This window comes from Camponotus floridanus, unplaced genomic scaffold, assembly GCF_003227725.1.
Source record: "Camponotus floridanus strain SB8 unplaced genomic scaffold, Cflo_v7.5 scaffold68, whole genome shotgun sequence".
Lineage (NCBI taxonomy): Eukaryota > Metazoa > Arthropoda > Insecta > Hymenoptera > Formicidae > Camponotus > Camponotus floridanus.
Window position 1 is genome coordinate 390,860 of NW_020229836.1, and position 24,846 is coordinate 415,705.

At 36.0% G+C, this 24,846-nt stretch overlaps 2 protein-coding genes across 9 annotated transcripts in view; one reads left to right on the top strand and one right to left on the bottom strand.

The window, feature by feature from the left end:
* LOC105258547 (homeodomain-interacting protein kinase 2) overlaps positions 1-24,846 on the top strand; it is a 120,056-nt gene that overhangs the window by 27,752 nt on the left and 67,458 nt on the right. The window lies entirely within an intron of this gene.
* On the bottom strand, positions 5,915-21,716 carry LOC105258549 (cyclin-dependent kinase inhibitor 1). Of its 8 annotated transcripts, none has more exons than XM_011269867.3 (3): positions 21,451-21,716; positions 6,417-6,561; positions 5,915-6,248 (listed from the first exon to the last, which is right to left on the bottom strand). In XM_011269867.3, the coding sequence occupies exons 1-3, from the start codon at positions 21,468-21,470 to the stop codon at positions 6,021-6,023; spliced, it is 393 nt and encodes a 130-aa protein (XP_011268169.1). In that variant the 5' UTR covers positions 21,471-21,716; the 3' UTR covers positions 5,915-6,020. The 8 variants fall into 8 exon arrangements, with proteins under 8 accessions (XP_011268169.1, XP_011268173.1, XP_011268168.1 ...); XM_011269871.3 differs by lacking the exon at positions 21,451-21,716 and adding an exon at positions 14,533-14,573 and having other exon boundaries at positions 5,916-6,248; XM_011269866.3 differs by lacking the exon at positions 21,451-21,716 and adding an exon at positions 10,098-10,518 and having other exon boundaries at positions 5,916-6,248.

Here is a 24,846-nt window from a genome sequence, read left to right on the forward strand (position 1 = left end):
GTGACGCATCGCGCGTGGGGATGACGATGACTCCTTCCAGGAATCGCTGCCGCCGTCGGGACGTTGGAATCGCGGCTACGCACCGTGGACGGGATGTGGCAACAGCGCGATCCGTGGCGCGACCCACCGAATTTCGAATAATGGCGTAGCTGCCGCCGAGCGTCGACCAGGAGCTCACGGACTCGCCGCGCGACGCGCGTCGGCGCTCATCCTCGCCAAGGAGGGTAAGGGACGGCGACGATGCCCCCGGGTCGGCTTCCTCCGGGGGAGAGCCCGGTATCACGGGCGACGCGTGCGACGGCAAACAGCAGCCGCGCTTGGCAACACGGTGGACACGGTTACTACGTGCCAGACAGAGACGGCGGGCGGCGAAAACAAACTCTCCCTCGTCGCCCCTGGGCAAGACCGTCCGCCAAAGTCACCGCGGGGACGCTCCTGTCGAGGATACCCGCGACTCCTAGTCACTCTATCGGCACTCTTCTCCTCGCGGCACACGATCCTCCGGCGTAGTCTGCGGGAGAATGCTTGATCCGGCAACGTCGCGCGACCGCACTTGCGCGTGAGTATCCGAGCGACGGCCAGAGAACGTGCTACGACATGTCCCGCGCGAATTCGTGGTCCACCGTCGGCGATCGATCTCGCTCCTCTCTCCGTCTCTCTCTCTCTCTCTTCTCGTCCTCCCGCACTCACACGCGGCGAATCGACGCGATAACGCAATCGGTCTTGGCGCGAGAAAATTCCATAGAAAAGCGCTATTGCACACGGCCCGCAGCGATATGCCGATCCGCGAGTGGAAGGGGGGAGCGCCGAACAGAGTCGCCTCTGACACCGCGTAAATAAGCACGTAAATACACGCCTCGCGTTTCCCGCCAAACGCGCGGCTGTCAAGGCACGCGCGTGGCCCACCCGGGTCCGGAAGGACGGTGCGGGGCACGATTGCGCAGTTACGCTGGGAGGTAAACGACGGTACGCGCGCGAGCTGCGACTCACGGAGCTGCGCGGGGACGCGTGGTAATCACGAAAAGCGCTCTCTAGCGACTGAAGCGGACGTCTCGGATTGCGAGCGAGCGAGCCTCCCGCGAGCTCGGCGCTTTCCGTCGTCCCTCGGCTCGCCTCGGCTCGGCGAGTCGTTCCCCCCTCCCTCGCGCCCACCCCGCCGTCGAGACCAATCACGCGACGAGCGGAGAAACGAAATAACCGCCATTCGCGCGGTATAGTCCCCTCGACGCGACTGCGGCTACGTTCGGACCTGGCGGAGCGTGTGCGGAAAGATTGTACAGTTATCGGTCTCTGAAGGAAAGCGAAGGGGGGAAGAGCACGGCCGAGAGAATGCCAATCGCAACCTCTCTCGACGTGATCCAATATTCCCCAGGTCCTCCGCGTCCTCGGAGGGGCGAAATTTTTTCGAGAGCGTCATCGGAGGAGATGACAATTGCACGGTGGGAACGCCGTGAGATAAATGTTCAGCATTCGCGCGTGAGGATTTTTCGCTATGCAAATTGCTAGCGGAATTTATTTCCGCGTCACGAGAGGTGATTAATTTCTCGATTACATCTCAATGTCCTAGAATTTTTAACCTCCTTCTCGCCCGTTCTTTCCTCATCTCGTGTTATTCTACGACGCGATTAACGAGACCGACACGCTGGCTCGGGATCGAAAACACGTCGTCAAATTAATTTAATTGTGACCTTAATTCGTCGCTTTAATTGTCCTTCACGCGCTCGTGCCCACGGATGGCAGTCGCGAAAAGAGAACGGCGCGTCGCTCGAGGGGGGGAGGGGGAGGGGGGCGGGGGCGCAGCGGGAGATGAGGAATAAATAAGTCCGGTCTTTCCAAAACAACGCGACACACGCACAAATCTTATCGCGCGCGTATATTCGGTAGATTTTCATGTTTGCACGACGCGACGCGTTACGCATCGTGAACTTATTTACATACTCCGCTCGGATTATCGTTTTATACAAGACGATAGTGAGGCTCGCGTAGTTCGAAAGTTATATTGAATTCGTTGGTCAAAAAAAAACGTTATCTTTTTAATTTATCTTTTATTTTTTATTTATTTTATTTATTTATTTATTTTACTTGATTTATTTTATTTACTTTACTTATTTTATTTATTTTATGTATTTTATATATTTTATTTATTTTATGTATTTTATATATTTTATTTATTTTATTTATTTTATATATTTTACTTATTTTACTTATTTTATTTATTTTTATATTTGAGACAACAAAGGAAAGAATTTCCGCTAAAGGGTTGCGAAAAATAAAACGCGCAATTTTTGACGCGTCATTAAATTTGCGCAAATTTTATTACTAATATATATCGATATTTTCGATTTAATAATTCACACATTTTACATTCAACTTTAATGTACTTTGAAATCGATCGAGAGTCTAATATTCGGGCAGGGAGAGGGCCGGTAAGTGTGTTACGTGACTTCTTGGAATGGTCTGAAATGTAGGAAAAAATGTGGTTGACGGAATCGCAAAGTTTTAATTCATGAAATGTCGCGCGAAGATTTCGTTACATTTGACGCACGAGGCCGCGAGCGCTTCGCGACGATCGTGCGTCGCAGCACCGAGTGCGATGACACAAAATCAACGAGACGAATCGAGACCTTTTTTCATTGATAATTGTCAATTTACTCCGTTGTACTCGTCTCGCACGCGGCACGCGAGGGGACCTACGGGAAATGACAATAGCATCGCGCGCGCGTTGACGGCGGCGCAACTCGCGGCGAGCGAAGTGTAGATAAACGGATCCTAGAGACCAATTGGAGAGAGCGTTTGCCACGCGGCATTCTCCCTCTCTCTCGCTCTTGATCGCGTTGGTGTGTGTCGGTTCGATTTGCACGCCGCCGCAACACGGCGCGGGTATTTCGAATATTCAAACTGCCATCCTTTCCCACGAAAGTGTCACGAGTAGTAAAATCATCGCACTTATCGAACCATTATACTTTTGCGAAAACCTATAATTTGTAAAATAACTTTGCGTTATCTACATATGGATTAATAAAAGTGCAAATTATTTTTTGCCCACAATATATGATTAATTGTTTTTAATTAATTCATTGTTTTCGATTATAATTGAGAATGAGAGACATGAGAAAACTTGATGTCGGTGCAGCGCGATGCACTCTGAGAAACGAAAATCCCACGCAGCATCCAGGAAGTGGTGAGGGGTGGTACCGGATGCATTTCAATGAGGGGAGACGAGCGAACGAGTTCACGTAAAACAATTCTTTCTGCTTTTGACAGAAAGAGAGAGAGGAAGGGAGAAAAAAAGAGACCATCGGTCTCTCTTTCATTGTCCACCGCAGGAGTGCATTTCAGCGAGGTGTCTGGTTGCACAGGTTGCGCTTTGTAACCCGTAATAAAGCGAAGATTCTACTATCTACTTCCTTTCTGCGATATTTGTTACAAAATATTCGTCAAGGAATTTTTATCAAATATAATCCAAGAGGCTCTCTCTCTTTTACATCCAAATCAGAGCGCGATGCATAATATGGATCGTAATAATTAATCACTGCTTATTATTGTTTTTATTTTGCTTGTTCCTTGATGAAATATTATTTAAAATTCTACCGCTGAATTATCGAGCGCATTATATTGGATATTGACAAAGCTTTTATTTATGTAATCTATAATAAAGCGAAGATTCTACTATTTACTTCCTTTCTGCGATATTTGTTACAAAATATTCGTCAAGGAATTTTTATCAGATATAATCCAAGAGGCTCTCTCTCTTTTACATCCAAATTAGAGCTCGATGCATAATATGCATCGTAATAATTAATCACTGCTTATTATTGTTTTTATTTTGCTTGTTCCTTGATGAAATATTATTTAAAATTCTACCGCTGAATTATCGAGCGCATTATATTGGATATTGACAAAGCTTTTATTTATGCAGTCTCAAAAAATTGCAGGTATCTTTGCGCAAATAATTACTGACAGTTAAGAGAAAATAAATACCTCTCTCGCGTCACGGATGGCGTATATTGCGCGTGTATTTGTAAGGCGGTCAGATTATTTCCGAAGGAAGTTGGTGTTTATTCTCGAGCGAGACGCGCGACCGGAAGACGCACGGCCGCATCTGCGTCGCGTGTTTGTCAGCGAAAGAGTCACCTGTTTCATCATTTTGCTATCAAAGCCAGGCTTACCCTAAGACTGGAGCGCGTTATCTCATCGCGTGCTAGCGGTAACGGGAACAAAGTTGCACACAGTCGCGATAAATCACTTTTATCAAGCTCAAGGTGGATCCAGATCGAGGTTGAGAACGGGTACACTGTTTCGCAGTATCTACAAGTCTACTTTTCCCCGTCGCTATTTGGCGAAATGGAAATCTCAAGCAGGGTAAATCGATCAGTTTATGCACAAACGCCATATAAATTGAAATATTAAAACTGCTTAAAAATCATCATAAATCTCTAATTTAGCTTTAATTTACATTTGTGTGAAAATATCTTATATTTAAACAACGCGTACACACTTTCGTAGAACTTTCAAAGAACGGAGACTTCTTGTCCCGAACGTCTGACATTATTATCCGTTCGCATTCGCGGAAGGTTCTTTATCGGAAGGATTCTCAATGCTTGGTCAGAACAATGTATGTGGTATAGCTCGTACGGCAATATCCTTTGTCGTCGTCGCGATTGTGCCCACTTCCGTGGGAATTCGCAGAACGGAAGTGCAATTTCTGGCTGGTACCGCGTCGTGTCCAGCTTCCACGGCAGCAGCGCGAAAAAAAGCGATCCTTAAAGAAGCGATGCCAGGTGCAACCTGCGTTTTCTCGCGTCTTCTCATGTCGAGTACTCGTGATTTAATTCGACGAAAGCGTGATACTCAGCGTGGGTATCAGTCTTTCTCAGACGGCTAGAGTGCTTTACGAAGAAGGTACAGTCGATGAAAGATGATAATTTGCAATCATGAGATTTTGCAGCTTTTAATTTACAATGCGATTGATGCTGCGAGTTTTCACTCTTTGTTAGAATTGCATTCTAACAAAAAAAAAGTTTTTACTATTAAATTTCAAAAAAAAGTTTATTAAAAATTTATTAATATTAAACTTACTATTAAAGTTGTGCTGCTTATTATCAAAATTTATAAAAAATATTAAAGATTGTCATACTGAATTAATAATTATATAATTTTAAAGATTAAGATGCCTGGCGAGAGAGGGGGAGAGGGAGGGGACAAACGCTTACTCATCTATTGTAGGCAAATATTTCATCTGGGCGTAATGTACATGTATATTAGGTCGCGCAAAATTTACGTATAATGAACGGCAGTAAATATCAACGTCGTAAACTTAGCGCAATCGATTTTTTATTAAATATGTTAATGAAAACAGGAAAGGAGACAAAAGAATTTGGAATACACAATTTTTTTATAAATATTATAGAATATATTATCTTTTTTCATTCTCTCTTCATTATTCTTTTTTACATTCGTCCAAATATATAAACTACAATGAATTATTTATCTTAAATTATATAAATATCAATTGAGTATAATCACGTATATTGCACATAAATATTGAATAAAGTCACAATGTTTTAAAATTAATACAATTGAGTTTAATTAGACAAATTATGCGCGATTTCTAGCCACTTCTTTTTACATATTAGTAAAATTTGAATTAAAATAAAAAATTTTGCTTTGGTTCCTTTGAGATACATCATTCCTTCTCTGACTAGAATTTATAAGTTAAAAATAATTTAGTTTAATTAGTAATTTGTCAATTCAAGAATGTAGTCTTTTATATCACATTTGTTTATAGGACTTTGTCACCCCTTTCTCGCTATTATAATATTTATCGTATAAAAATCTATTTCTTACTAACCTTATTCTAATTTTGGAAAGAAATTTACAAGTAATTTTTATCGTGCATTGAAAATTAATTACAAATTTTGAAATTAAAAATTTATATAATCTTCTTTAGCAGGAACAACAATTTGTCTTGTTGCTGCTATTAAATCTTTACTATTATCTACTATATTTACTATATAATATTACGATTCTTCTAGTCTAGCTCTTTTTCTTGCCTCATCCATTGGTTCATCATTTCTTCTTCTTTCTGTTTCCTCTATTTGTTCTTCTTGCTCATTTGTATTTTGTACTTCATTAATTGAATTTATGGAACTCGGAATTTCATTCCCGTGTTCGTCTAATTTTATCCATTGATATCGGCCAGGTAATGGCACTCCACGCTTAAAATCAAAGTTCCACTTTTCCTTATCCTGCGCATCAACAAATATCAACATTTAAAATTATTTTAATCGATGTCTGATCTACTTAGCATAAAATTACGTTATAAATATATAATTTATATTTAATTGATGAAAAAAATAACTTTTATAAACGATTCTCTTTAAATTAATATAGCAAAAAATCGTTCATTTTCTTACCCTTTCTGATTGTTGTAAGTTGTCTTCCATAATTAGATTGTCATAATTTTGTCTCTCATCTTCGCTCTCATTTTCATCTGTAAAGAGTTGTCTACGAACGTTTCTTTCATTTTCCGATGCATTTCTTTCCATCGTCAACCGGGCTCTTGTAAGAAAAATTAAATTTCTATTGATAAAAATTTTCGAATTTAATCTTATATTTATTTAAATGATTGTTCATATCGAAAAACCTTTTCTTTTTCAATGTTTTTTATCATTCTTATAATTTTGATTTACGTAAGAAAATAAATTTTATCTTGTACGGATAGTTCCTACGAGTTTTGTGTGTGCAATTTTTTTACCAAATATAAACACAAACTAATCTTTTATAAATATTGTGGAGAAAATTGATACGTAAATTAATTTTGTTTACATTTTTACACAATGTACCAAACTTATAAGAATGAAAAATTATAAATCTACTGTATTAAAAATGTGCAATTTTTTTATTCTGTACTTTTCTTATTTTTTCTTGTTATATATTATTTGCTTACATCATATATATATATACAATATATATATATATATATATATATATATATATAATTTATATAAGAAAATTAATTATGTATAATAATGTATAATATTTTTGGTATACTTCAAAATTTGATTTATTTTAATTATTTGAAATTGTCACAAATAAAGTTTCTAAAGAAAATTTATCAATAAACTTACTTATTCTCTAATAAAATGCTTACATTAGTTGGCTATGAAATTACTACTGGCTAGAGGTTTCTCTACCGTTGAAACAAGTAAACTTGATGATAAACTTTTCAAAATAAATATCTACAAAGATGTGTTTGAAAACACAAGTTATAATGATATTGTTAGTGTCTCATATCCGATTATAGCGAATATATTCAAAATATCAAAACAAAATTTTGTCGTTATTTCAGTTGTGATTGCAGTGCATTTTTATTTTGTTTATCGATCATTCCAAGAAAATTATTATGCATGCACATACAATCAGAAGTTCAACAATATCCTTCTGCATAAAACTGTTAAACTACCAGGAAAATTCTTTGCAGAATAACAGTACTCGATATTAATCATTGATACGCCGCGAGTTATGGCTGTGAGCTACATGTGATATTACATGTTTTATAAATAAGATGACATGCATCAAGAGTCGAGGTAAGAGTCTATCTATACGTCAAAACGGTAAAAGAGGGAGAACAGAAAGAGAGAGAAAGAGATTAGCAGCATTGTCGGTCAATATGCCGTTGGACGGATGTGTTGGAATGCATTATATTTCCGGTACATACGATTGCGGGCACATATATACCGAAAGCTGTTTGTTGCTTTTGTGTATCATTCTTGAAATCGCCTTTTGATATCGCTGTGTGATCTTATTAGATATTCTGCATGATAAAGATTTTAAAATTGCTTCTTCACTATACGAGTATTTAATATACAATATTTTGCATATAATTAAAGAGCTTTTATTTTTAAATCATTTTGAATTCATATTTAAAAATAAAACTCATGGAAAGCTTTGTAAAAATAATTCTCAATTTTTACAGATGTGATAGATTATTTCTAAAAATAAATTTTTTATAAATTGCATACACGTTTGTATAACATTTGTATAAATATGCGTCAAAAAATTAATAATGTCCTACTTTATCTCTCTTTGCATCACATAAGATAATTTTCTATTTTAATTGGCATACGTTCTCTTTCCTTTAACGAGCGTCGTAGAGGCATTTTCTGAGGCCAATAAGAATTAAACACAAATTCTCAAAATTATCTCAGAATCGAAGATAAAATTTTTTCTCTCTTATGTTCGCCCTCTAATGATCGCGAATCGAATTCTGCATTTTGTACGCGCGTTCTTTAACTCTAAACTGGTTTGATCGGTTGGCTTTCTCTGGGGACATTAACAAGCGAATTCTGCGTTATTCGCATAATTACTATAATGTACTTTGGTGTAAATGATATAATCAAGTGCATTAATTCCGCCGATTATACGATATCGGAATAAAAAACGAAATATGGTGCCTCCCTGCATCGGGTCGGGCTACATCGGGCGGGTTAATGTACTCGTACGTGCTTTCGTTTCCCGACATTTCGGCCACACTTATACGTACGTGAATCGGGAAGATAAATGGATGCTGCGCGATCCACGAATCAAGGTGTGATCCGTAAAAGAGGGGAAAAAAGAGAGAGACGAATAAAAATGCGTACGCATTGTTGAAATCACTCGAATGGCGTCATGCCGGGTTCGCGATCATCCGATTCTCGACATAATATATTGTCACGTCGTATTAACTCGAAAATCGCAATCGTCCGAGAACAGCATTTCTTTTTCTGCGACTACCATGTACTTTTAACGATCATCCAATTATTGCGGATTTATTGCTGGCATAAATTGCGCGCACCGTTTATTTGGTCGTCTTAAGTTGACAACAGCGATTTATTTAGAGCACTGCACAGAGAAAAATATCATTCTACTGTCAAGAAAAGCGATTACTCAGTTTATTTTTCTTTTTTTAAGTAATAGTTTTCTTCAACAAAGAATATATTCTTGATAATAGTCTTAAAATATACTCATCACAAGTATTAGAAAATCTCACTATCATGTACTCAAAAGAAAAAATTATTTTCTCTTTAAGAATATTGTAAAATTGTATTAAAGAAAAATCAAACTTACTTTACGCCAAATCTTTGTAGTAAGCAAATTTTTGTTTTAATTTAATATTCTTGACTAAAATACTTATTAAAATTATTAAAATTCACTTATTAAAATTCAGAATACATATATTCAATTAAATTTAATACTTGTGGTGAACTTGTGATATATTTGCGGATATACAAACTTATGAAATACTTAAAATAAATAATATTTACTTGAATACAGTATACATTTTTCTCTGTGTGCATGTCTGCCAGCGAAGCTAACTGCCATATTAGAAGCCCTCGTTTGAAATGATATCTTGCGCAGCTTCGATTGTACAGCATGAAATTATGAATATTTATTTTCTACATTTACCTTTTCATTTTTTTAATGTAGAAAAAATTACTTTATTATTCCTATAATTAATATAGTCTCTACAATTACTATAACTTTTACAAAGCATTATATCCAAATAGCTGTATGGATCCAGAGTCCCGTATTGCGAATTGTTTCCTCGCACATTCCGCTTATATATTATGCCTATAGTCTATCAAACAGGTAGTACGGGTTTACACGGAGGTACACGCCTTTCCCTGACCCACTTACTCATTCAGCTATTCTCAACAAATGTCAAATTGCACATTTAATTTCTCTCTTTCATCATATTTTCTATTATCACGTGAGACACTAATATTACAGTTTATCAAATTACATACGATAACAATAATCTATTTTAAATTGAGGAATCGAAGATTTTATAGTTGAAATGCATATAATGTAAAAAATTTTATATATAAGCATTGCAGTTAATATCTGCAGTATAACTTCACTGTATAACTTTTGCAAATTTTATTTTTCACATTATGCTATTCTTATTGATCTAAAGCTGCATCAGAAATGCTAGCAACAAAATAAATATTCATCGAAAGAAAGAGAGGAAGGTATGAATTGTAAAAGTAATTAAAAAACAAAAGAAATTAAGCCATCATTGAAGTAAATTCAGCTCAATCTGTTCACCTACTCACTTCCTCGGGGTGTTTTTCATTTGGTCTCTCACGAATATATGCACGTATACGTATGTGTGTGCATATAAGAACGTTGATAAGGTATCGACTGTTATCTGGTATTAATTACACAGACGAGCGCACTCAATCGAGATCACTTTTGTTGCACTTGGTAATTGCACGCGCTCATTTATCTCGTCTTAGCACGTGCGTCTCGTCTTTCTGTTTAACGTCGACTTTAGTCGGTCGCCAGTTTGTACGGCTACACCGATCAATAAGTACGTTTTCGTCGGGGGTGTGGAATTTAATGGGGTGGTTTGGTGCGCGCGCACATTCTGTGACGAGAATTCTGTCAATACGTATTCGCACATACGGTATCAATGGTAAAAATAACGCCAATTAATCGGGAATTTAATTGGAAACTCATGCTCGAACGGCAGGCTTCTCAGATGATCGAATAGTGACATTATTAATGGGAAGATTTTAAAAAATGGATCTAACAATATTTACACAACAGTTAATACGCGCGAATAATTTAATTATGTTTTAATTGCAATTTTTTAAATTTATTCTCTTTGGATTTATTTTAAAAATTATGATCCTCAGGGCCATTTATTTATTAGCCGAACAGAAAGACTGCCGTTTATGCGGCGAAGGAAAAGAGGACAGTATTCACATTCTGTGTCACTGTCCTGCTCTCTTGCTCTTAGGAAATACAGATTCTGGGATTTGTGTTTCCAGAACCCAGCGATTTGCAAAAACGTGAGGGTGGGATCTATACAACCTTTTTGTAAGGTTGAAATTTGATCGTACTCATAACCTTAATCAACTACGGAGGTTACAAAATTTTTAGATTCAGGTGACAGTAGATTTAGGTCCCACTTTTTACTACTTCTATTTTAAAAATATTTTTAAAATACTACTTTTTTTAATTACATATCTTTTTAAATACATATTTAGCATTGGTTTTCCAATGTAAAAGTCGGAATCAAACAACATGTGAAAAAGATTTTTGCGTCGAAGACAGTAATAATTAACCTATTTTCCACATTTTCAATCAATCACTTGAAACTCACTCAATTGCTAAAATATCCTAGGATGCAAGTAGTATCTCTCTGCAACAATATTTATGAGGGCACGATATGCTAAATGAAGGTGTTCGTCGACTTGTCAAATAATGGAGGCCGCGTAATAGCGCTCGCGAAACCCGGGATGCAACTAATCCCCCAAGGTAAGACTGGCTGCATCTAGACTAGTCACTTGCTGCATCTCGGTTGCAGCTGACTAGCCTAGATTCGCTTAGACCCCGCGTACGAATAGCCACGAGAAGCACGACAGTGCGAACGACACGCATGCGCGAGGCGACCCGTTAACCGCACGTTTTATTCGCGCGGTCGTTCATCCCGCGAAGAGCAAATTTATATCGGCCGACAACGATGGATGATATCCTTCCGTGAAAATACCCCCGGATGTTCCGCGAACTTTATTACCGTCGGGACAAAGGGTAGGATGAGGGATTAGCGAGAAACTCGCGTTGGACCACCTCCGAGAGGCGCGATGGGAATTATCGTGTCGCTTGGTGCACGTATTTCCGTTCCGGCCTAATGTCTTCTTTCGTAGAATCGTCTGGACGGAATGGAACGTAATTAACGATGCACATCCGCAACGATGCCATAACGATAACGCTTTTAATTAATAGAGCCGTTATCGGCTCAAGCTCAAGGCCCAAGGTTGCAGTTTTCTAAGAAGCGTCTGACGTATTTATGATCGACGAAAGAGAGTAACGTGATCGCTTTACCGTATATCGGCTCGTAAAATCCGATATGCGTGCCCCGATCGAACGCAACGCGAAGATTGCTCTGACTCATTGTATCATATTGAAACGCAATTCGCGATAAGATGCACAACTGGATGAAAGCTTCGTGACAGTTGACCTTTCCTCAACTCGATCAAAACAAAACGAGAAAGGATGATTATAACATCTGCGTAATTTAATTTACTTTAAATATTTTATCTGTAACTAGTATAAGAGCTGATGTTTTCGAAAAGATAGTGATTAAAAATAGGTTTAAATCTTTAAATTGATACATTAAGTGAAAATTTATTTATTACCGATGTCTGTGATATAACGTTCGATTCCTATGCTCTTAGAATTTTTTTTTTCAAGATAAATAGCACAATGATGGGAAGTGCGACGCTGAGGAATTCTCACACGCACGCACACATACGCGGATACGCTCGTACAATCGTCTCTGAAACGCAACTTCGGAAACGTTGTTCGATTCTTTCTTGTTTCCTTAGACTCGGCATTAGGGTTGTCGTATCATTAGAAAAGTAAGAGTTAATTCTTTTATTGATACATTCGATATTTACTGTATCGATACGACACGATCGATATTTTTTATGTATCGATACTTTATTCAACGACATGTATCGGTATATCATATCGATACATATTGTTGACTAAAGTATCAATACATAAAAAATATCGACCGTATTATATCGATACAGTAAATATCGAATGTATCAATAAAAGAATTAACTCCATAATATATAGAAAAAGAAAAGAAATTATTGATTAAAATAATTAACATTGCTTAAGGCCTTTGCACGTGCAAAAATTTTAGTTGTAAGAAAACTGACCAATCACAGTTGATTATTCTTTTATCGCAGGAAGACTATTCGATTAATAGCGTTTTCGATTGCTCAGGTTCAATCGCTCCGGGGTAGTTTATTAGACGTTATTGACCAATCACAATCATTTCTCTGAAGAATGTAATAGTAACATTCTTTAGGGAATCAGATTACTGGGTGAAAATCAAGGATGAAAATTATAAAAGGGAGCAAATTTCAGATAAATAGCTGTGATTGGTCAACGACGTCTAGTAAACTACTAGCTATTAAGAACATCCACAGAGAAAAATATCATTCTATTGCCAAGAAAAGCGGTTATTCAGTTTATTTTTCTTTTTTTAAGTAATAGTTTTCTTCAATAAAGAATATATTCTTGATAATAGTCTTAAAATATACTCGTCACAAGTGTTAGAAAATTTGAGTACATTATCATGTACTCAAAAGAAGAAATTATTTTCTCTTCAAGAATATTGTAAAGTTGTATCAAGGAAAAATCAAACTTACTTTACGCCAACTCGTGTAGTAAGCAAACTAAATTTTTGTTTTAATTTAATATTCTTGACTAAAATACTGCACTTACTAAAATTCAGAATATATTTAATTAAATTTAATACTTGTGATGAACTTGTGATATATTTGCGAATATACAAACTTATGATATACTTAAAATAAATAATATTTACTTGAATACAGTACACATTTTTCTCTGTGTCGATATATATTCGATATTCTGAGATCTAGTATCGATACATGCAAATATCATTTGACGTATCGATTTGAAATATCAATGCAAAATATCGATATTTTTGCTGCAAAGTATCGATACTGCATTATCGATACTGTATTGTACTTAATTCTACTGTATTGTACTTAAAATAAATAATATTTACTTGAATACAGTATACATTTTTTTGTGTCGATATTCTGTATATTCGATATTCTGAGATCTAGTATCGATACATGCAAATATCATTTGACGTATCGATTTGAAATATCAATGCAAAATATCGATATTTTTTGCCGATATTGCAATATCGATACTGTATCCCTACTCGGCACGTCTTACAGTTGGCGACGACCTCTTTAACGGCCCCGGGGCAACCGCCGTTTCGTACCGTTCCGAGGGCGGTGTTCCGTATCGTGACTGCGGTCGAGAAAACACGAGCAACTAAATCGCATATAAGCTTTTTTCTCGACTAAGCCCGCACACCTCTCGAACGTCGAAACGGCGGAACGTTTTTCGTGCCCGTCCCCAACTCGCTCCTTGACTCTGGTCTTTAACGTGTCAGCGGGAGTGTTTTTCTCTTCCTCGATTGAACTCTCTCTCTCGCGTCGTTCCAACAAAACCCACGATTGTTACAAATGCGCGACGCGAATCTTTTATTTTGACAAAAAATACTCGTGATTTTTCGTCACGGGCAAAAATATTTTCTGTCAAATTACCGATTATCAATAGTCGACTCGTAACCTCCTCTCTTCCTTTCTCTGCTGCACTCTCAATTATTCGTACGGAATTTAACTCGCGATGATTCGCGATGTTGTGTTCATCTCCCTCGATATAAATCCAAACTTGTCGAGGACACATCGCGAATCATTGTGTGAAAATTTATGTAACCTTATATCGAATGACAGAAGGAAATGTAACGATAAAATATATAATATTGCATATAATGTCAGCAAAATTGTTAATCAATTAGAATTGAATTTTAACGTATTTAATATTAGTAATAATGTTCACAGCCGCTCTTTAATATTTACGATTATTCCTTGGTCAAGGTACTTTGAATCACTGCGTATTTATAAGAAAAGGGGAATGTGATACCTTAATCTTATATCTTGAATAAAAATAGGTTAAATTAACACGATCACTGTTATCCACCTGACTTCACATGCTTGACTGCTCGGTCAGCTAAGTCTGCGATACATCGAAGGTGGCACATCTGTTGCACTAATTGTTTCCTTTTTTTCTTGCAACATGTTCGAGTTTCTGCAAAGCAATCTTGAAATACTCTTTCCATTATTGTGTAAATGCATCGACGAGCTTCGTACGAATGACGAATATTAAGTAAGATAATTATCGCTTCAGCATCGTTATTGCGAAATACTGTGCGAATTATTGTGAAATACTATTAAAATGGCCTACATTTCATGAATAATGCACGCTAATATTCCTTTTTTAGCATTGACAATTTCTTATCTTTCTGCACAGGGAAAAATGTGTACTGTATTCAAGTAAATATTATTTATTTTAAATATATCATAAGTTTGTATATTCGCAAATATATCACAAGTTCACCACAAGCATTAAATTTAATTGAATATATTCTGAATTTTAGTAAGTGCAGTATTTTAGTCAAGAATATTAAATTAAAACAAACATTTGGTTTGATTACTACTATTTTTCTTTGATACAACTTTACAATATTCTTGAAGAGAAAATAATTTCTTCTTTTAAGTACATAATAATGAGATTTTCTAACACTTGTGACGAGTATATTTTAAGATTATTATCAAGAATATATTCTTTATTGAAGAAAACTATTACTTAAAAAAAAATAAACTGAGTAATCGCTTTTCTTGGCAGTAGAATAAAATATGATACTTTTCTCTGTGTGATATGTGAAATTTTTGCAAAAGTATTAGATTTTGAAAGCTGTACAAAAATGGCAAAAATCACTTTTTTTTTATTAAGATTTGTCTTAAAGCTGAATTGATAAAAAAGGTCAAAAAGCAAAAAGTTTAATTAGGAAAACGAATCGTTAACATGGGCAAGATTCGAAAAATCCGACTTGCGCAGTCACGCGTAACGCGGTTCTTTCGTTCTGCGCGTCGACACCTGTGCAAAAGAAGATTCCCCCCCAAGTAAATTCCCTCATCCCCCTCGTTACTCGCCAAGAAATCGACTGAAAGAACGGAGAGGAGTGCCTATGCCCAGTAATTATTCCGCTTGAGTTACCGGGCAAACGGATGGGCCCTTAGCGCCCCAAAGAAATTTCTGCCGGACAATCCCCTCGTGACGAACAACTCATTTGCATCTCTTAACACGAGAAAAGATTTCCGATGCTATTATAGATAGAGTTAATCTAATGCAGTGAGAAGCTTTGCGCGATCCAAAATGTCGCCTAGCAACTATTGTTTCGAGAGTTAAATACGATTTTCATGCATTATATTTTCATACGATGCGTCGATATAATTTATTTAGATAATGTTGGGGCTAATTTTAATATATTTTTATTTTATATTTCTTCATTAATATCCAGCAACTTTTGTTTAAATTGTTTTTTTATTATATTTAAAAAAAAATTTTTTTTTAATCCCTTCAACAATAAAACATGAGTTCGAGCAAAATGAGACATATTTAATTTTATACCGTGTGTGTTTAAGAAGAATGTAAGAAACAATAGTTTTTTTAAATTTTCTCATTTCTTCACATTTCGTGTTGATAAACTGCTAATAATTCTCTCTTGAAAGAATATTTGATTTTATTATGAAACTTTATCTCATTTTTATATATGATGACGTATTTTATTTTGATCATCGGAAAAAATATAGCAATGCGCATAATATCAATTAATGCAATATTAATTAAAGAGAGATTGCGCGATAGTCAATAATGTTATCAGAAGCTATTTTACCTTGTGCGCGTTCTTGACTTCGTTTCTTATCACGGGTCGTAAAAATTGCATACTCGCAGCACTCGAATGCCGACGTTATTAACCTATCACAAATGCATTTCAGATTTGCTCGATAGCACGCGACCACATTTACTTCGCATTCCAACGAAGCAGTAATAATGTCGATATTAAGTTCTTCACTTTTCCGATGAATAATAGTAAATTTTCATATTTAATATATATTTTTTAAGCTTTTTCCTCAATTTTTGCTTGGTTTTTAATTTTTTGGACGTAATCAGTATCCGGATTTTCCATTTCTGAAAAAAATCACAAGTCATAATTTTGATCGCAAAAGTCAAGATTCTCCTCTTTTGACAGGCAACAAACCTCGAACGATTCTTATGAATGGGATGCATATTCATTCATTCTGAACGATGGTGCACGTGTTGCCTTCCACGGATCCGACATATGCTAAAATCTTTCGCGCCAACTGTCGCTTCCTGCATAAATTCACGGACCTTGAAATGTATTCTTTGCAAAAAGAAATCACCTCGGTCACGCTCTGCTCGAAAAGACTCGCGCAAGGGACAGGTTGCCATCACAGGTTAAAGGAGGCAAGTTTTTGATTTTTTTCTGGAAAATTGTTGCGGATGGTAACGTGTCAAGTTGTGTTAACGGCCTGTGATTCCTGCATATCTTGAAATAATCTCTGCACAAACACGGAGGAAAATGAAAAACAACGAAAATACGAACGAACGAAATTTTTTCCATTAAAAAATATGTGTCTGATGTAAAATATGTATCTAGCGTTTAGTGAGTTTGACTTTAAAGGAACGACTTCTTGAGAAGTCATATGGCCTCTTCACGAAGGGTGCATGCGTTTAACGAACCTCCCTATTAATGTCAGACTGCTCAGATTCAAAGTTAGCCTGCAGCGTCACCCCTCCGTGCTTTCTGTGGTTTAAATCGGTATAAAAAAAGCCAACCCTCCAATCTAACGGGAATATTTCCTGTCGGATGTTTTCATCCGGCAGACGTGACGTTTCCAGGGGCGGGAGCCAGACGAGAAAAGTCAAAGCAGCCTCACATGCGACCAATCTGTCTCTGTTACAAGCTGCAGCCATTTATAAGTACGCGAAGGGAGATTACGGGATAGATGAAGAAATATTCGGAATGTTTAGAAAAAATAAATCAGTACTATGGGTGTTAACGATGATTTTACTTGGTAAAACACGAAAAAAAGAAAAAAGTAAGAAGCAAAAATTATACGCTTAAGATTACAGTAAAAAGATAATCATTATAAAATAAGTTGCAACTAAGAACAAATAATTAATATTTTATATATCTCCCACATAAAATCATTTTTACTAAATAGGCTAATTTTTTGAATCGATAGAAAACTCGCTTTGTTGAGACTTCATGTTCCGTAAACAAGAGTTATTAAGGAGTCTTTCACCCCATGGCATTTATATCCGTGCAAGAATGCGAATAAGAAATTATCATAGGTTCGCCAAGGTGATTTCCTCGACTCTCTCTCGTTTCGATGTTCACGATTGTTATCTCTCGGTTAATTACCTCAGGAACCCTTTAATAATTAACGTCTTGTAATACATATAATTGCGATCGGCGATTATCGTAATTTCTGTATTAAATGTGTTTGCGAATATATTCCTCTTCGTGATTCGGCGTTATTTTTTTTCTCCAACGATATTTATCGATTATGCAGTTTTTCAATCTACGAAAATATCCACTTTAAAATTCGATCTCTCGGTCCGTTATTTTGTTCGGAGGAACACGTTTATATATGCTAGCTAAGACGGAATTTATGACGACTCGTTCGGTCAGTGTCCCCTCGCGCATTTTTATTCAGGATCTCGGGCTATCAATTTCTTCCCTGGAAACGGGACAATCACCTACGGACTCGTCGTCCTCTTAGATCTTTTGCTAGACGAAAATAGATTCAACGTAGGTCGCGAACGCGACCGCGGAAATCCGTCAGTATTTGTTTCGCGCAACGCTCGTTCATTTGCGATAGGTCAGTGACGCATGCTCGTCCCACGCACTAAAGAAATCATCGGGCGACAATTCTTTTGTGACAATTCTTTGGTGACAATTCTTCAGGGCCAATAATTGAATAAAACTGCACTTTTTTGTTTTTCGACTCTATTTCATTTCTTATGAAGCACATCTATCAAATTTATTTTCAAAAATGATGAATTCTTTTATTTTACAAAAATATATCAAAGCAATAATTTTACAGGGCATTGTTGTAAAGAAATAATTTTATTTTATTTATAATTAGATGACAACTCTAGTTATGTAATTGTAATTTGACGATAGGATATTTCAGAAAAAGGGAATTTACTGGCGACGAAAGCGTCGCATGCATCTGTTGAATTTTACAGATATATGAATGCAATACTTAGCACATCTATTTCAGGTTGTCAAATATTTGCTTTCGCACTGTCTGAAATTTTAAAGATCAGTATACATATTGAATGTTCACGGTTTCTTCGGGAATAATAGTTTGATTTGCTGCAACATGTTAAATTATGTATTTGATATAAAAACGAGGCAAATTTTTAAATGTGGAGAAAAAAAATGATATCCCACGCTTTGAATGAAAAGAAGGAAAAATCTTACTTTTTGTTTCTTTGCTTCATGTTCTTTGTTTTTTATTTATGTCTACGCATCAAAGGCATAGCAAAAGGCTAATTATCATTCCTGTTTCCAACCGAGAATATTTACGGAAAGTACTGCGCAATATACCAAAGCATATAGCTTTTAATTACTCATAATTGCCCGGATACACATATTCAAGGAATTCGCATTTATAGCAAAGGGGTATGCTTGATCCGATCTAAAAAGACTCAAGATTATACGATATGTAAGTTACTCTTCTCTCCTCTTTGTATCTTTGAATTGTATTAACACTGTAATAGTTCGTTTCGCTAAATAATTACGGTAATTTGTAATGAGAGAAATACTTCTTAGCGGATAAACTTAACTTAATATAAGTGAAACTTTTTTGCTAATTAGTTATTCGTCTTTTTACCGTTTCTGTTTCTGCATTAATTAATTTTTCCTTATTAGATTATTCTGCATTAATTAAATTTTATTATTTACGTAAATATATTCGATGTTAATATTGCGATGATAATATTAATAAGCGCGTGAAAGTTGCATAATTGAGAGATTGCTTTTTTTAAGATTATTTTAAATTATTTTTCTAATTATCATATTTATATATATCTTTTTTTTATACAAATTAAATACTTTTATAGTTTATTTGAAAAGGTATTCGAATAAGTTCATCATCCGTCAAAAATTAAAATCTGTTGGAAACGCAAATTCTTTTTTATCTCACGCGTCTTATCAACGCGATTGTTGCGAAACAGGCAAGTATGGAATCCGGGCATTGTTCAATCGACGATGATGTGTCCGTTGGATACATACGGTTCTCGATATCGAGGAGAGAAAGTATAAGAGATTAGAGCCTGTGGGTGCATTCAACTTGGCCCGGAATTCAAAACCCTGGCATACAATTACCTCTTTTCTCGAGAGAAATTCAAAACCAGAACGCCACGAATCCGAGGAGCTCAGGAAAGGTCTGACATACGACGTAACGTTACTCTGTTAAATCCCGTATGTAACGCTAGTCACGTGTATCCCCTTTTTCCTCTGTTCTTCTCGGCTCTTCCTCCGCTCTCCCTCTCTATTATGAGTTACCGGATGCGAGAGCGACCGCAAAATCTCTTCGTAGGATCTATGCGATATTTATATTTTGCTTCGCGCTACGATGTAGTTTCATCACGCGCGTAGCAAACGCTATGCAAACCGTGTAATTTGAGATATCGGATACATATCCGGATATATATCATGCTCTAGATATTACGCGACCAATCAGATAGTCATATGCAAATTTATACAGCCGAGAGATAACACGTACATTTTTCTTTTGTATAATTATTAATTTAATCGAACAGTTTCATCATACATTTTATGCTCGCTTATCATCTTATTATACATGCAACCTATTTGTATGTATATTTGATCGGTAAATACGACAGCTCCCCTCTCTTTTCCAGAAATAGATTTTCTTTGTCAAAATGCATAAACGTGTATTATTATAATCTACTGATTAAGATCTTAAGGATGTTTTGTATCTATTTTCAAAATATTGAGAATTTCATGAAAATTGTACAGAATGTCCTTACATATGTTTAGAATCTTCAGTACAATTTTTAAATCGATTCACAAGTTATAAGGATTTTAATTTGCACCGAATTGACATGTATTCTTATGGGAAACGTATGACCACGTCGATTCAAATGACAAAAACACATAGAAATAATATTCAGAATTTGTTTAAAATTTGCAAAAGTGTAGTTTAGATACAGAGGAAATATTTGGTCAAATAATATTATACAAGTACTAATTGGTTAAAAAGATATTAAATATAATTCAATGAAATTAGCCATGTATCTGACACAAGGCGAAATTCTCTGTCAAAAGTTAATCATTTCGATTAACAAAATTCGGAATATTTCAGGAAAAATGCAATAAATATTAAAAATATCATCTCTACACTGTAGTTAAGATCAAATTGTAATATTCCACGCAATTTCTTATACTTAAAATACACCAAAAGAGGATATATTCGTCAATATTGATTTTCAGTTATTTTTTGCTGGGATTGTACATACAAAGCATCCTTAAATCTCGTCGATGTTGATTAACATTCTAATCAACATTTTGACTAGGTTTTTGTTGCAGATTAACATGCGGAATAGATGCAAATTCAACTGTAGTTGTATTTAAATAGAGAGTTAATAGAAAATCATACGCCCAATGACACATTTTTCGACAAAAGTTTATTCTAAACACGAGGCAATTTTAATTTAAATAACTTTTTAATAAATTTTTTAAATAAATTTTTAATAAATAACTGTTTAAATAAATTTTAAATAAATAAAATGATCATTTTTCCAAAATTATTCTATAATTCATGATCTAACTTTTGTCTAAAAATGACAGGTTTCAACTATAACAATATTATAAAGAATCATCATTCTCAAAATTGCCTGTTCAAAATCCACTATCCTATGCAAACGATTTTAGCTCACCTGTGCTTTGTCGCCAACATAATGCCGTCATAAATAAACCGCAAAACCACGAAACGCGACGCGATAGTACGACTGTCGGAAATTTCGCTGTGCAAATATTGTCGGTTACGATATCGACTTATTAGAACAACACGATGGAGGGACTGTTCGTCGCAAGTTTACCGCGTCGACTGACACTTCTTGTGCTCCTCGTCGGCGAGGAACGCAACGAGAAGTATTGATACGGAACGACGCTAAGCGCTCTGTTCTCTTCACGTTTTAAAGGGACTCGTGCACCGAACTGCATTCCGCCGCGATTAATCCGTCTATGTATACGTCTATTTATAAGCCGAACACTCACCACCCTGTGGATTTCGACTCGGGTGCACGCACGCACTCATGGCCATGCATCGCGGAGGAGTTGCGAGCGTCGCGCATCGATTTTATTTATAGAATAACGTAGGACGGGCGTATTGGTTGCAGGAGAGCACCGAGGAGAGAAACATTGGGGTGTGTGCCAGCGAGGGGATACCGTGCGAGCTTTAGAAAGGAAGTCTATTTCCGGAAAAAGGGGCGAACTGTCGAATTCGCCGAGACGAGAGCGACTCGTGACGCTTCAAAACGTGCTCGTCGATCGAAAGAGATCAAGCAGACTCGCCATATGCGCGCAAAAGAATGAATAGAGATTCATGGAATGAGGGACAAAGCTGTCTAATCGTTTAATGGTTGTAGAAAAGAGGAAAACGTATAATCTTTTGGCTATGTAAATTTATAAAGATAGAATTATCTGTAAGAGTGTACATTTTATTTGCGGACAAGATTAAATTATATTTGAGAAACTTTCTTTCAACGTTAAATTTTAATTTAATTGTGTAAACTTCAAGTTTCAATTATTGTGGCTGCCTGCACAACGTAACAAAGAGTGCTCTCGTAATATTTTTTTTTTCAAGTCGTTAGTAAACCGGATGCGACATATATCGTGTGCTACGAGTCCATATAAGTACGTTAACCCGCTTGGCAACAAATTTCTAACTGTTTCTTCTTTTTTTTCTCGGCAGCACTTCCTTCGTCTTCGTGATAATTTTAAAACGTTGTTCCCTTGCTCCTCTTATTTCGCTCACTCACCAAGACCGTTATCTCGATGTGTTGTGCTTTCAGCGAATAATCGAAAATGTATCCAAAACGAAAACCTATACCCCAGTCTTTCATCAGGCAATGAACTTCGCTTAAGAGGCAATCTAAAGGCATCTTAAAATTTAACTCATTCCCAACCCCTCGTACAAATTGCAGCATCGTTGAAATATTTTCGACAAATTCTCTGTCCCAAATCTGTTCTTTCCTCTCCTCAATTTCTCTTTTCGTATCAAAGGGTTATATGTTATTAACAATAGAGATTTTATATTTAATTTATTTCATTGTATTTCACTGAAAGAAATTTGTTATTAATGCAATATATTATAAGATTTATTTGCAATTGCATATTTAAGGATTATACATAAACATATAATACTTTTATGAAATCTATAAAATTTATTATGTAATTGAAAAAATAAATTGTAATATTTACAATATATTGAATTTATTTGCAATTGCATATTTAAGGATTATACATAAACATATAATACTTTTATGAAATCTATAAAATTTATTATGTAATTGAAAAAATAAATTGTAATATTTACAATATACTGAATTCTCGATAAAAAAGTTTATTAAATTGATGTGATAAATAGACGAATTTTTTACTCGTTTAACATATTCGTCATCGCCATATGTTTTGACAGTATCATGTTCTTAATTGCCATTAGTGCCGAATCTTTTAGCAAGCGTTGAATCAAAGCTCTCGACGCACAAAGGAAAGAAGTTTAGTAGGCGCGATAATTTCTAGGATAATCGCGGAGGCGGTGGTACGGAACGACCGAAACACAAACGTACATTTGTTTTTTCGCTCTTTATATTCAGACTGGAAGTGATTTCACGCTTCGAAGGACCTCTCTTCGACCTCGAGACAGGATCTAGGCGAGGCATCCTGCCAACGATCCTCCTTCCTCACAAGCCTTATTTTGTCGTCCGCTATTTAACTTAAATAATTTTTCTCTCGACCTTCGCGAATTAGTCATATTTTAATTATCGCATTTATCTTAGCCTCTTTTATCATTTTGAAGTATATTAAATTAGATATATATTTCTTAATGTTTTCTCTGAAATATGCTGCCATCCATAAAAATATTTAATTAAAAATAGATATAAATGTAAACAAAATATCTTTTCCATAAATCTAGATAGCGTAAAGTAAGGCTGTGTTTTAAACAATTTATTGCAAAATGTTAGGATTTAAGAATACGATATATCGACAATAAAAGGGAAGAAAATGGAAAGTGGCATAAAATTGGATATGGTCAATGGTGGTTCAAGGAGATCGCGGTTATAACAGCAGATGAACAATAATTTGCGTCGTCTCGCTTGTTGAAAAGAATCTGGAAATAGTCTTGTCGTCCTTTCTGTTGCGATCAAATTCGCAACGAGTCTCACAAGGAGCCATGAGAGACAGGACGAAGGACATTGGATCGTGATTCGTAACCCTGGTGCACTCGATACGGTTAGTTTTTGCGGTGTCTTGGTCTACCAGCCAAGAGAATCGATGGAGAAGTCTCTCCGTGAGACATCTCGGGGGAATGCATGCTGTAAACTTACTTCGAGTAACCATCATCCATTGATGAGAATCAGTCAATGCGAGGAGATAGAATATATCCTCTGAAAAGGAAAATTGTTATTATGGATTATATATAAAATTATTACTAATTATTATTACAAATTACTCTTTATAGGAATCTTAACTAAGGATGTAGATTTCATATTTTTCTGATCTCATTTTCAAGATATTAGAGTTCACCCTCAAGAAGTGATTTTTGAAAATTGTTAACGACAGATTATTCTTTTTAAAAATTTTATTTAACGGCACAAGTTTATTTTTTTATTCCACTAAAGGGGATTGATTTTTGGAAATTGTTACTACACAATAAATTAATCATTGACACGTATACACATATCACACGTATGTACGCATATATATACATATAATTTTGTCTCTCAAAGTGTATTTGCACCAATAATCGTACATAAGCGCTGCAAATGCGCCTTGAGGAATAAACTTGCTTTGTGTGTGTACGTGCGAGTGCATACGTGAGTCTGAACCTAGAGTGGAAAATATGATAATGAAAACAAAATACGTCAGGAGTCTCATATTGCAATCATCATTTCTCAGGATTAACTGCATCAATCTGATTCAAACTGATCGCAATCGAAAGTATTTATATTATATATTGTAATAAAAGTGCCATTAGATTTTTTATTTCTAAAATATCTTAATCGAAAGTTTAGTAGACTCAAAATTCCGGATAAGCTATTTGGTAGAGC